The sequence below is a fragment of the Bos indicus genome, chromosome 2 (assembly GCF_029378745.1).
Source record: "Bos indicus isolate NIAB-ARS_2022 breed Sahiwal x Tharparkar chromosome 2, NIAB-ARS_B.indTharparkar_mat_pri_1.0, whole genome shotgun sequence".
Classification (NCBI taxonomy): Eukaryota; Metazoa; Chordata; class Mammalia; order Artiodactyla; family Bovidae; genus Bos; species Bos indicus.
Genome location: NC_091761.1, coordinates 52785001 through 52799554, shown reverse-complemented (window position 1 = coordinate 52799554; position 14554 = coordinate 52785001). Strand labels below are relative to the sequence as shown.

The 14554-nt window shown below is 37.2% G+C and overlaps 1 protein-coding gene across 22 annotated transcripts in view; it reads right to left on the bottom strand.

Moving 5' to 3' along the window:
• Nucleotides 1-14554, bottom strand: part of GTDC1 (glycosyltransferase like domain containing 1) — a 494398-nt gene that overhangs the window by 63812 nt on the left and 416032 nt on the right. For 13 of the 22 annotated variants that reach the window (XM_070799858.1, XM_070799860.1, XM_070799828.1 and 10 more), the window contains 3 exons: nt 13300-13370; nt 12506-12597; nt 5140-7513 (listed from right to left, as the gene is read on the bottom strand). In XM_070799858.1, the coding sequence (XP_070655959.1) occupies nt 7430-7513; nt 12506-12597; nt 13300-13370 (247 nt within the window). In that variant the 3' untranslated portion in view covers nt 5140-7429. Of the gene's footprint in view, nt 1-5139; nt 7514-12095; nt 12239-12505; nt 12598-13299; nt 13371-14554 lie in introns of those variants that run through there. The other 9 variants (XR_011569552.1, XR_011569554.1, XR_011569538.1 and 6 more) reach the window with 2 other exon arrangements.

Below are 14554 nucleotides of genomic sequence, written 5' to 3'. Positions count from 1 at the left end.
AAATCCTGTACCAAATAAATTAAAATCTACATCTTCAGACACCCCAGGAAGAAGGCATTAATCCACTTAGTCAAATATCCATACCTCCCCTCTCCATTGCAGCTCTTCTTAATGTAACATTTAGTAATTGCAGCTGGCTCCTTATCCTCGCCTCCCTCCCTTTCATTCTGAATCATATTGGCCTTGTTTAACCTTCATTTCCTTTCCTACCCCCCACATTTGTCCACGTACTTTTTCTTTGACCATGTTTGTCTTTCTTTTTGCTGCCTGGATTGAAAGCAATAAATAGAGCTTTCTAAGACCTTAATACTTTCTGTTAAAATCCCATTCTTCCTCCCTATTCCACTACTAATGCTTTGTACAATTTTTATGCATCCTTTGGTTGTGAAGTTACTGCTCTATATTTTTCTGATTGATCATTAAGTTATGCTGGCTTTTGAGAACTGCCTCCATAATCCTGAAGCAAAGGCTTTTTACTTGGCATGCTCTTTGCCTTTGGAATGCCTTTCCTGGCAAGGACAGGCATTTTGGTTTGACTATGATTCTTAAGTTACAATTCAAGTCTAATTTGTTCAGTTAGGTTTCTACTCGAAGCAGCTCTGTTTCTCACTGTTAAGTGCTCCATGAGGCTGCTTAGTTAAAGGGTGTGCTGTAAGCTCAAGATGTAATACACTTACATTGTACTTGATTATCAGTTTTCAAAGACAGCTGCATGCTTTGATATCTGTGTAAGGAAATATCAGAAGATAATATACCATTGGTATTTATTACTCTATAATTAAGGATGTGTCAGTGTTTCCCTTTAAAAAATGCTATTTTCAGAAATTCATATCTCAGGCATAAATTTCCCTATGAATTACAGTCTAATACTGTATTAGAAGTATCTTCTTTTAAAATTATTCCTCCTCTTCCTTTTCTTCCTGGGGAAGTAAGTTTCAGGATGTAATTTCTGGGTTATCTACTGGGGATGAGATGAAGCGGGCCCTTGCTGCACAATTAAAGGTGCTTCTGCACTGATGCCAGCTGCCCCCTCTGCCCTAGGCCCTTTGCACAGGGCGAGATCGTGGGGACTGCCTTCTGGATAGAGGGCCAGCCTGTTTGATAGGTAGCGTCTACATGTATGATGTGAAAGGCAAAAAGACTCCGCTATTCAGAAACATCACAGGTACCAGAAGTCAGAGAGTTTAGGACCAGAAGTCAATTTTTTTGCATTCCTCTCCTTATGATTGCTTGGACTACAAGTATAACCAGGCCAGGCAGGAGGAACATGAAATTAATCTATAGCCAAGTACTAGCAACTTCTTTGTCTGTGTTTCTTCTGATAGTAAGAGGGGGAGGGAAGGGGGAAAAGATGGACAGATAGATATATTCCCCTTCACCTCCTTTAAGGAATGGTCTGCAGAAGGAAATGGCAGCCCACTCCAGTGTTCTGGCCTGGGAAATCCCATGGACAGTGGAACCTGGTGGGCTATAGTCCATGGAGTTGCAAGTGTCAGACATGACTTAGTGACTAAACCACCACCAAACTACTATACCACTTGACCAAATGAGTTGACCACAACCTCCTGAAAGAGACTGAAGTCTAGACCTGTGTCTACATGGGACCCAAAGCAACTCAGCCAGGACTCAGCCCTCAGTGTCCTCACATCTAAAATGGGGAGGTTACAAATGCTGTACCAGGAGGGCCAGGGAAGTTACATCATGTGTAAGTCCTACAGAGTGTTAAGACCACAGGGAGTGGCAAGGGCCTGGGATGGGATGTAGCAACCCAATGCTTCCCTACAGATATAATAACAGTCATAATAAAAATACTTAAAATATGAGCAAAACCACAGGGTCTCTCTTGCCCCTTTTTCTACCAACTACGTGTGTGGGCCACCTCCTGCTGCCCTTTGCCTGGTGAGGGGAGAAATAATAGGGAACCAGAGGTCCCAGTGAGTCATCAACACTGAACTTGGTGCTTCCTGAAAGGCTGGAAGGTGACAATGACACTGTCCTATGCAGAGAAAGGCTTATACAAAGACACAAAACATCCTTCTGTTTCTATAAGGCAGTCTGGCTCCTACATAAGCCTTAACATGATGCCTTAATTTTCTCACTTGTGAAACGGTGATGGAAACATTACATTTTCAGATATAAAGGACTTCAAATTCCTTGAGAAAAGTGTTACGTAAGTATTTCCAGTAGGAATCCCATCTTCCAGCATTCCATCTTGGGTCTGCTATTTAAATGCAGTAACTAATACGACAGTACACATTTTAGATCATCTTCTGTGTGCCTGCATGCCAAGTCGCTTCATTCATGTCCAACTTCTGCAACCCTATGGGTTGTAGCCCGCCAGGCTCCTCTATCCATGGGATTCTCTAGGCAAGAATACTGGAGTGGGATGCCATGCTCTCCTCCAGGGAATCTTCACAACCCAGGGATCGAACCTGCATCTCTTCTGACTCCTGCATTGCAGGTGGATTCTTTACCGCTGAGCCACCAGGGGAAGTACCAGATTATCTCTTAGGAAACATCAGTTCTTTGTATCTGTTTATGGGAACCACGAAGAACCTGTCCTAGGGTTGAAAGTCATTACCACAGAGATATGGGAGAAAAAGGAAATCACTAAGGTGGGCTTCCCTGGTGGCTCAGATGGTAGAGCGTCTGCCTGCAATGCGGGAGACCCGGGTTCGATTCCTGGGTCGGGAAGATCCCCTGGAGAAAGAAATGGCAATCCACTCCAGGCACTCTTGCCTGGAAAATCCCATGGACAGAGGAGCCTGATAGGCTACAGTCCATGGGGTTGCAAAGAGTCAGACACAACTGAGTGACTCTACTTTCAAGGTGGTGCTAGGTGCTGGGAGGACCCCAGAAGGCACTGACCCCCAAATTCCAAATTAGAAAATGGGCCACAGGATGTGGGGATTCTGAAGTCATATGTAACTCACATGCAGCTAGGGCATCACAGATACTTGGAGGATTCCTTTTCATGGGATGACGACAATGAAAGCCTTTGTCTTAAAGAGGAAAGGGAACAGGTAACAATGCAGGAAGTGGGTAGAGCGGTTAGCAGCTCAGACAGCTCTGTGCCCTACCACAAAGCTCTGAATTTTTCAAGATAAAAAAGACCAGCTCATATAATAACTTCCTCCATCTTCCTCTCTTGACTCTTCAAAAAGGAGTTTCTGGAGCCCTAGTTTTCCATTTTCTATTTGTAACGCCACACACATTAGTCAGAAACGGTGATCATTAGCCCCAGGAAAAAGGAACCCACAGACAGTCAAGTTCAACTTCCTTCGTAGTATGGGTTGTTTCAGGGTCAAGGTTAAGGGCTTGGCTCCCAGTAAGCCAAGGAAAGTCTTCTCATGCAAAACTGGTGGTGCATTTCCACCACCACCGGTGGAAAAAAAGGGCAGTTTCTTTTACTGTTTAAAGGAAAATGGTTTTCTGACTCCATCCATCAACTGAGAAACGTTAAGAATGGCTTGGTAGCAGAGTATTACAGCTCCTATATTACACATGGTAACCCAAATATCTACAGCTCCTATCAAAAATGTAGATCCAGTAATAACATTTAAGACATACAAAAAGTCATAAAGGGTAGAAATAAGACTTTGTGTGCTATGACCCAGCTTAAGAAACAGACCATTTCTTAAGGTACTGCACCTTTGCCAGTTATGTGTCTAATCTTCCTACCATCACGCCTCTGAGTTAACCATAATTGTAAATTTGGCGCTAATTCCCAAGTTTTCTGTTATACTTTAAGCACACAGGTACATATCTTTGAGCATCCTGTAGAACTGTTTACATAGTTTAAAACCTTTCCCAATTACATTGTAATGAATAATTGTGAGGGGAGGGCAGGTTATCGCAGCACTGGTCGTTGTACATCTCAATTCACATTTTAAAATGAAACTTGTTTTCCAGTTTTCCACAGAAACAGAAAGGCACTTAGGGTGACACCTGTCAATAGTCAATAGAAGAATAAAACTCATAGAATATGTCAACATTAAAAGACAGCATGGACTCTCATTTGAAAACTGATTCTCTCATCTGCAGAAAGTATCTTGAGACTGAAATGAAAAATTTCTTTGTGGCTCATAATATTTCTGGGTAGCAGATGCTTTCTCAAAAACAGATTTTACTTTTAAAAATATCAAATATAATTAACACCTTCAACATAAAACGAAATCTTTTCTTCCAGATGCATTTCAAGGTGTTGAAGTGAATTTGTGCAGCCCTCTATGGCTGAGTTTTCACTGCCTTATTGACTGTGCTGCCATCTTTATGTGGCAAGTTTGAAGAACTGAGAGCTGGAGCAGGACATTAAAAATTAACCATATCTGAAGGATGCTTGTTAAACCAGGTGCATTTGGGGAAAGGTCTTTTGATCTATTCCCAATTAACCTGGTATAAATAAGTATATTAAGAACTAGGTGCTCTTCTGTTTATTACAGAAACACCTTGCCAGAAACACAGGTTAGGTAAATTTGGGACAAGCATCCTGAACACTGTGTCAGGGTTGATAATGGGCAGACTTTTAAAGACATTTAAGATTAAAATTGGTTTAATGATTAATGTAAAAGAGAATAAAATGAACAGAATTGAATGTTTAAAAAAAAAACAAAAATTTTCAACATCTATACTCAAAATAAGAAATAATGGGAGTGTCTGCTCTCTTTAGTGAAAGTGAAGAAAGCAAGGGGCTTCCCAGGTGGCGCTAGTGGTAAAGAACTCGCCAGCCAGTGCTGGAGACTTGAGAGAAGAGTGTTCAGTCCCTGCCTGGGTCGGGAAGATCCCCTGGAGGAGGACAAGGCAACCCACTGTAGTATTCTTGTCCAGAGAATCTCATGGGCAGAGGAGCCTAGAGGGCTACAGTCCATAGGGTTGCAGAGAGTTAGACAAGATTGAAGTGACTTAGCAACAGCACAGCACAGCACAAGCAAAGCAGGAAGTAAAGAGTCAGCTTGTACTGTCGATTTTCCTTAACAAAATATGGGTTAACTGAATAACCCTCCATACCACCATATCATGGGTGTTGAGAAGCACACAGGCACATACACACACATATACAGTTATCTTTTCATATGTTACAAATGATACATTTACAAGACTTTTCATTGCTTATTTGCACCAATACCAAATCCAACAGTATAGTTTTAAGAAGTGACCACTTTATTGCAAATTTTTATTCCAGAAGTAATGCTGGCACAGCTAAAGCCAAAATTTGATTTGAGTTTATGGGTGTAGAAAAATATCTTTGTACACAGGTAACTTGCAATATTGTGTTTGCCAAAATCAGGCAAATATTTAAGTGTTTCAGATGCACTATCTGAATGGTAATTAATATTGTGTTCCCATGAATTAAAAAAAAAGTATATATGGATAGTTATGCATATAATACACAATTCACTATGAAATGTGAGCTCATCATTTTCAGGATAGTAGGACATAATGAAATAAGCACTGTCTCTTGGCTGTGAGAGTATAATATTGTTTTGAGAGACGTCATCTATAACACAGCACCTTTCTAACTGAAGCATCCCTTTAGATGCTTAACCCTGCTCAGGAGAAGAGTCTAAAAAGCTCTTAGGCCCTTTTATATTAGCTTTTGCACTCAAAAGGAACATAACCGATAGATTCCAAGTTTCACAGTCTCAGACCAGAAGGGACTTCTCAAATAATTCTTGAGCCCTTTGTTTTATGGGCTAATTTGTCCAGTGCCTTCTCAGAATGGGAGGAGGACTCAAATCCAGTGCTGTGATGTCCATCATACATAGGGCTCTCACACTGATCAGGGAGGACTCTGTGCAGAGATAGAACCTGTTGTTTCTGCTTCTTACTCTCCCTGCTTTTAAAATCCTTGGCCTCCTGGGCCTTGAACTGCTGCTTTTCCTGATCTGCAAGACTGCCTCTATCTAGAGGGCTCTACCTTCATCTATTTCCTGCTTACACTTTTGCTACCTGTCAGATGGGTCCTACCAGACTTTTGAACCAGTGCCCCCTCTGTCTCAGATGCCTGCTAGACAACTCAGTCCTTCTAAAAGCCAAGGATCCAGGCTTGGCCCTTGTCTGCCCCCTTCCCCCTGGCTGCTCCTCACTTTGCAGCTTATAGAAGTTATTCATTTCAAAAGCTAGGAGAGTTACAATTTACCTGTCAGTAAACAGAAGATGGTTTATCAACAGACTTTACCTTAATGACTACAAATGTTTACCTCCTGCTTTCCAGAATGCAAAGAAAATCTTGGAAATGTCATAATATCTCACAAACATTTGCAAAACAGATCCTTGTTCATCGGGAAAAGAAACAATTGTATTCGTTGTCTCTGACACAAGGAAAGTGTTCAGAGAGAAACATACAGATAGATGTACAGGCTTACATGGAAATGAGATGTGTTAATTAAAAATTGCAGTGGGCACTTTATTAAAAATTTATTTTACAATCTAGCCATTCAAAATATCTTGACATTAACAAATACACCAGCTTGACTATTGGAATCATAAGTGATTTATCTTGAGAAGATTATATTTGTAGCTGGATGCAAATATTTTTGACAAATATTTATATCAAAATTACTGGTTTTGTAAGAAGTATTTTTATTTCTCTATTTTTATGCCTGGAAAAGAATTAAAACAAGTATCTCTGTGTTCATTTTATGGGCGAGATGGCCCCGCTTAGTGTATTTCCCATGTTTGTCTGAATTACAGCTGTTTATCTTGCAACTTTCTTTAAGATAAATTAAATGCAAATGTAACTCTGTGAATCATGGGAATACCTGCCAGACTTCTTATTAATACCTTCACTTAAAACCCCGGTGCCAGGGAGTCATTAATTTGCTAAAAGAAAAGTGCTAGAGCAGCTCTTTGCCCACAAACAATTCCGAGATGGCTGCCCAATTAGTCAGTAGCATTCTGATCCTCCTTTCAGGCCCCGTGGCCCTCTGAGGACACAAGAAGGCTCCGATGATAACCTGGCAACCTAGGTAGAAACCCAGCCAAGTGAGAGCGTTTGAAGCTGCAGTTTGGCTGCCATCGTGTCGGCGAAAAGAAAGAATTCAGGCACCATGTCATCCAGTACAAAGGATAAAAACGGATTCAACCGGAAATTCAATGTGGCACCACATATGGGATACATGAGTGCGGTTATACAACAGGCCACATATTTTTTTTGAACAGTCTCCTCCATGTGATGCTGAGGACATGTGTAACCATCATAACGTCTCTAGGAATCTGTATTTAATTTGAGTTGGGGTGGTGGCAGGGATTGGAGATCTGAAGCCGCCACAGGTTTGTGGCAGATGGCTCTGTGTCAGCTATGACAAGCAGCCAGGCTCAGCTTCCTCTGCAGATTTTCTTTTCTCTCTGATCAGGTAAATATGGGCACACTCTGGAAAGTTCTACAGATTCTGCCTTAGGCTGCAAGTTTGTGACTTAGCCCCATCTGTCACAAATCTTCCCTAGGTTCTGCTGTAAGCAGAGACCTGAATTTACCATGTAGGGCTGCCCAAGAAAAAGGAGCCATTTCACCCTGTAAGGGAGAGGGAGAGAAGAAAAAGCAATGAAGAAGCATTAACGACTGAAAGACTAAAGCATGCTGAAAATTCATATTGTAAATTTGCATAACTTACGTCAATTAGATTTCAAAAAGCCACCAAGTAAATGGTTCTCAAGTTTCATCACCTCAGGAAATCCCAGTTTCTGATTGGCTTAAAGTGAACTATATTTTCAACCATTGTGGAAAGCTGCCCCCCCCAACTCCGCCTTTTTTTTTTTGCAAATGGGTATATTCTACTGCACACAAATTTCCTGGTTTATGTTATGGCTGACAGCTATCAGAAGTTTATCATCCAACTTTTAACTTTTCTAAACATAAGATAGACAACACTCTTAATACATGTTTTTTGTGAATGTGAATTTTACTTTTAAGTGGCGAAGGCACAAGAGAAATGCCATTACTATTACGTGGAATTTATAAAGCACTTCAAGTTTACAAACGGGTTTATATTCATTATTTCATTACAGTAGGACCTCAGGGGGAAAATGCTATTAAGAATTAAGAAAAAAAGAATTCTTCCAAGTTTATAGATGAATCATATAGAGGCCAAGAAGTTCACCTAGAGCCAGGCTACAAATTAGTAGCAGAGAAAGAGAAGCAGCCAAAACCTCTAACTGATTTTAATCACCCTGAGTATATCTATTGTGCTAAAGATTTTTTGCTTGCATTTTACTTAGACAAATCAAAGGAAAACCAAGCCAAACAAAATCAAGGAAAGAAGTTAAGAAAGAGAGGGAAGAGTAACGGGGAGGGAGGGAGGGAGACTGAGACGGATCATTTGCCTTAGACTGTGCTCGTGCAATTGAGAGGTTTTTGAAGTTCTAAAAATGTCATGAGCTTTTAAGTTTTCATTTTTTAAGGAAAAAGTAATGACTTTGGAGGCGTGTTAATACTAGTGAGCACCACCTTATTCACATCTAGAGTATAAGCTCAAATTAAAAGGGGACTATAAAGTGACCAGTCTCTTGAAGGAAACTTAAAGTGGCTTGGCTGTGGTTCGGGGAGATATAACCTGATATAATTAAGACAACCACAAATGGCTTTTCTGGGCTCTGAATCTGAACTGTAAGCTTAATCACTCTTTGGAATCACTTTTAGGCAGAAATCTGAAAATTATCCTTTCCTCCAAATAACAGCAGGTTATAAAGGTTTCTGGAATGTGAAAGAACTTGACGAGGGGAACAAAATAAAAATCAGCTGCTATCATCTGAAAAAACTTAAACTACAGTTTACCCTTGTAAAGCAAAGGAAGGATGGCATCTCTCTCTCTCTTTTTTAAACACAGAATATCACTCAATTTATAAATAAAAATAAATGAAAAGTAGGGTGGGAATGAAAACCTACTGTTAGTCCTGGCAGTATATGTTTTATACAATGACCCCATTTGTACTTTTGTGCTATTTTCAATACTGGTAACAAGGTGGTGAACAGAAGTTTTCCTCTAAAGCATTTTAAAATCTAATGATCAAAGTCTCTCTAAAAGCAAAAAGTACTGATCTCAAGTAATTGTTGGCAATTTTCAGTAAGTAAATTCCCATTGTCAAAATGAGACCCCCAAAAATATAACTTCCCGGTATAAGACTTACTTGGGTTGTAAAAGGAAGCCCTATGTTACTGTTAGAAGTTAATCCTTGGTTGATTACTTTACGATTATTTCTAGAATCTTGTGTTCAAGAGTCATAAAAGAGCTCCCTATTACAGATGAAGTGAAACCTACTTTATCTCTGTGGCAAGTGTGTGGCTGCGGGGTGTAACCTACTTAGAAAGGGACGTGTCCTGTAAGTACAAGAAACCTGCAGTCCAGTGGCTGAGCCTCGTGGCAAACTTTTTAAGAAATGGCTTTAGATTTTTAAAAAATTCAGAACAGGGTTTTAAGTTTTAAAAATAATTAAGAAATGTGATTTCTGCATGCATTTCTCTAAATATCTTAAGTAAAATGTCTGTGTGAGAGGGAAGGGGAGCACACTTGCATGCACACGAGGAATTTAAACATTTCAAGTCTGAAACCATTTCAGGTGAGAAGTCATGGGCATGGAGTTTTGTAGCAGAAAGAGTCACTTTAAGAAAAAAAAGGTATCAAATTCTGTTTCTGCTTTTCAGTTACTAGCATTCTGTTTCAAATCCTGCTTCAAGTTATAGCCCCCAAACTCTCACTCATATTGAAAGTATAATGTCTCATGTGAGAAAAAAGCCAAGTGTTAGTAGCCTTATTCTAGTCATTAAATTTCTAAGTGTGAATCCATATGAAAAATCTTATCCTAAAGTGAACTCTACATGATAAGTAGTTGAGATGATTTTAAAATGTAAACTTTTAACAACAACAAAAAAGAGTAAGGTGTAAAAATGTGAAAGGAGCAAATTAAAGAATTCAGTGACTTTCTATCCTTTTAGATCTTAGAAGCATATGTTTTTAAAAGCAAAACAGCACTGTCCAATGGAATAAATTTAAAAAGAAAACCTCAATACTCTCTGTATAATATACATACAAGTCTCTTCCATTGCCTAAGAAAAGTACAAAGCTGCCTTGGGGAAAATAATTCTCTGATATTTAGTGAGGGCAAATGTTACCTGAAATGTGAATATTTATAAAACGTAAGGTAAAAAAAAAATAGTGTAATGTATTAAATCTTAATGATAAAGTTATAGCTGGCATTCCTTTTCTGTTTTAGCTCTAAATCTTATTACAACCACCCAACTAGATCTGTGGTCCTTGTGATTTTTATCAGTTTGTCCTGGCAACTGCATTGTAAAGCTCTTGATTATTTCTAATTCCTGGGCTAACTTATTCATTTTTGAGATTAATTTTTGGATACATGTCATCAAGATCTAGAATGAGGATATGTATCAATGTGTATAATAGATTTATAAGAAAAAAAAATCCATGTTAAAAGTACATAAAATAAATAATATATAGAAATTCTTATAAATGCTTATGCATAAAACACTAATTTCTTAAACTGACTTGGACCATGTTAGGATGCATGGACTAGTAATGTATGTAAACCATAGTAACATGAACAAACACTTAAGGTATTTGCTATATTTAAGCTATAGGAAGAACAATTTGGTATATTAATAGCATACCACTAGGTTGACATTGCTTCAGAGTTTTTCCAGAAGCTCTTGGAAAAAGAAATAATTAGAGCTATGGCAATAGCTATTTTAAAATATTTCAGTTGGAGATGTGTTTTTTATTGTAACTCTAAGCAACCTGTTGCAATAACTTTTGAAATGGTTAAAGATCAGGGATGATAATGCTACCTGGAAGCAAAATTAAAAATGGAAAATTCTGATGGTGGAAATACAATTTAAAATGCTTCACCGTTCTCACCATGAGATAAAAACATTTTTTCTCTCGGTTTTTTTTCTTTTTTTGGTACCTCTGTGAGATGATGGGTGATAACTACAGCCTGTGGTGGTAATCATTAATCATTTCAAAACATATGTCCATCACTATTCTGCACACCTCACACTTATACAGTGCAGTCAGTCAATTATATCTCAATAAAACTGAAAAAAAATTGCCCAAAAATTCACTAGGAGGAAAAAAAAATCAATAATCCGATGGTAAACTCACTAAAAAATAGCTTTGTGTCATATGTAGAAGATGAACCTATTTGTATTAATACATATTATTCTATTTCTTCAATTTCATAATCTGTATATTTTGACAGTCTGTTATGTGGGAAACTATCAAATTAACATTTTACCCAAACAAGACCATGACTGAACTTTCAAAATGAGGAAATCTGGATGTAAACCTTGGAAGACTGTTTTCTTTTTGAAGCTTCCTACGAATACGATACAATCGTATTGACTGAAGGAGTAATACTGAAGCCTGGAATTGTTCAGTCAGCATTTTAAACTATTATGAGCTACCTTCTGAACCATTGCCAAGTTAATAGACAATGAAAGATAATGAGCTTGAAATTGGGTGTTAAATTGCATTTTTGGTTCTCTCCCTTTTTCTTGAAGTTTAACTGTTTCCTGCAGAAACAAAGTCATGTTTTGATGTATCACTATGTAAATATGTATGTATCTGAGGCCATGATAAGGGAAAGGAGAGGAAAAAAGGCAGCGGGCTGTATTTCATGTAGAAAGGATACATATTAACATAGGAAAATTAAAATATGCTGGATTAGAAAACTGCTAGATTGTAAAGTATACTGAATTTATGTAAAATGAAGATGCTACATTCAAAGAATATAAAAAGGTATATTACTCATGGCCTAGAGCCACCTTTACAACTCGTAAAGCAGATTTATCCCAGTTCAATTACTTGGACTTTTAGGAGAGTCTCTCTGTTGTTATTCCAACAATGTAAAATTCTTGATTCAAACAAGGGGAAAAAACATAACGAATGAAGGGACTGAATGATGATGCTATTTAAACTCTTTTCTTTTGCCTCTGTCATTCAGAGAGGAGACTGACAGTTGAATCCTAAACTAACTGAGGGTTTTTATGTAATTTTACTAGACAAAGGAAACATTTGATTCTCAAAATCATCTTTAAAGTATTTAAAAAATGAACACCAAATTTCACAAATGTCATTCACCTGAATTTTTGAGGACTGAAGATTTCATTACGATGGGAAGAAAGGCTTATCCTCATTAGTATAATTGTAGAATCTTTCCTTTTACTTCCTTTTAAACTAATGAGTTACATTAATCCAGGTTCATTTTTATAAGCCTCTTGGGGCTAAATGTAAAGGACAGTCATCTTAGAAAACAATAAATTAAAAAAAAAGCATGTACCATGCATTAAGTGCACGTATTTCATAAGACCTAGGTTAATACAACTGGCATCATCCAGTTTAATTAATCCTTGTTAGTGTAACAACTAATATCCCTCCCTAGCATGTTTCCTTTAAACATTAGTATGTTAATTAAATGTTTTTTTTTTTAAGATTTTTCTTTGTACTTCAATATGGTATTTATACCACATAAATCTCTTCTCAATAACTACCTTATAGAGATGTTTTCTTGTAATATCTGGTCTCTTGCAGAAATTCTGGAGCCTTTTTGAAAGCTGTTCAGGTGTAGAATACAGATATTCAGCTGCAGGAAAAACAGATACATTTTTAATGAAACAAAAACCTCAAAGCACACACCCGATATTAGTCACTTTACTAATTAAAAATGCATATTGCTCTGTGCCGCCTCGTGTTTTACATTATTTAAGCATGATTTTATAAGGTTACCTCAGCTCACAAGGATGTTTAATGCTAAATAAGACTGTGTAGTTGTGCTGTTTAGACATCTCCTTTGGGTGATTAAAATACATTATTCTAATGTAACACAATGCATATGTGATATATTTAGTGATGAGAATTTTTTCAAAGAACAAGTACGATAGCCATACGTACTCTGTACAACAGTTGCATATTATTAACTAGTCAATTGTTGAAATAATTTGGTGTGACTTTCAGTCCTCAATTTTTCTCTGTGTATATCATTAAAAAAAATCTGTAAGCAATTGCAGCAACGCTGACCTGCTTATAAAAATCCATCATTATGGGATGTGTATGCTAACAATGAAGAATGCTATTTGAAAACTTGCTTTTTTGTTATCTTAAAAGAACAGATGGTAAATATAAGCTTACTCTAATGTATTAAAACACATAAAATTTTCCTTAACACTAACATGTTGACTTGCCAAATAAACAATTGCTCCTGCCTAAGTTTATTTTCAAACTTTCTAATTTAGCATGAATCATGTAGTAAATTTCAACAAAGACAAAAGTACATTAAAGCAGCTACCTGGAAATATTTCAGGATAAACCAAATCTTTGGGACAAAGTGGGTAACACCCACAATACACAGCTTCCAACCTAAAGAAAATTTAGAAAGAGGATAAAAATATATTAAAAAGACATTACCATTATAGCCAGAAAGTGGTTTTGTTTGCTAAGTTAACAGTATGAGCCCAGAGTTAGCTGGGATGAAAAACATGGTCGGCAGTACAATCCTAAAAGCCAAAGTTGCTCTTTTAAAAGATTTTATTGATCATATATGAATTTCATAGAACAGAACCAACAGCATATGTTTTGTTCACTGAATTAATCAAAGCGCAGCTCTGCATTTTTTTTGTTGTTTTTAAAATACTGTTTAACACATTTTATAATCAGCAGATAAACACATGTAACAACATGGTAAAGTATGGACAGCTTTTCTTAATAATGCTGCAAAGCCCCAGAATGTTCATTTTTCAAAATGTTTAAATAAAACAGCAAATACTTAACTTTAACACTCTAGACGTAGAAATCATCGAGGCACTTTTAAAAACATCAGAAAAAAAATTTACAATCTGTTGTGATGGGTCATTTTCATTTTAAGTTAAAGCTTCAAAATAGTTCGTTATTAGGCAGGATGTAAAACTATTTCCCTGTTTTACTGAAAAACTCTCATTAAGATTACCTTAATGAGTATTTTGCTTTCTGGACTGGGAAGTCAGCTCAGTTTCCATTTTATCCAAAAAAGAATACTCTTATTATTAAACAAAGAAACAAGAAAGTTTCACTCTGTGAGAGGATTTCCCTAAGGACCAACTACAGAAGTTTTTCTTCATGTCCTAGCAGTAAGGGTTAAGTAGAAGAAAGGTATTGCTCTTCAGTGCTTGTGTTAGTCCTGTATAATGGCTATTGATCTGACATATAATAAACCTTAAAGATACCACTGTAATTTCTGTTGGCTAGGAATTATGCAGTGAAATTCAAAACACTCTTTAAAATATGTTTATTTTATGAGAAACTTTGAATTGCATCCAAAATGTTGACCAAAGGCGGAATTTTATTTTGAACTGCAGATTTTTTTCAACCCAAGAATAGTTTGAAGTTATGTCAATGTTTACCTTGTTTATTTACAGTGACAAAGTACATGCAATTTAAGCTGTTTTTAAGTGGGTGATGTTTTCCCTATTTTATAACTGAAATTAGTTTAAATGAAAAGTATTTACTTTGAGCTGCAAAGTTTAGAAAAATACTGTGTTCAAAGTTCTGCTTGAGAACTGCTAGCA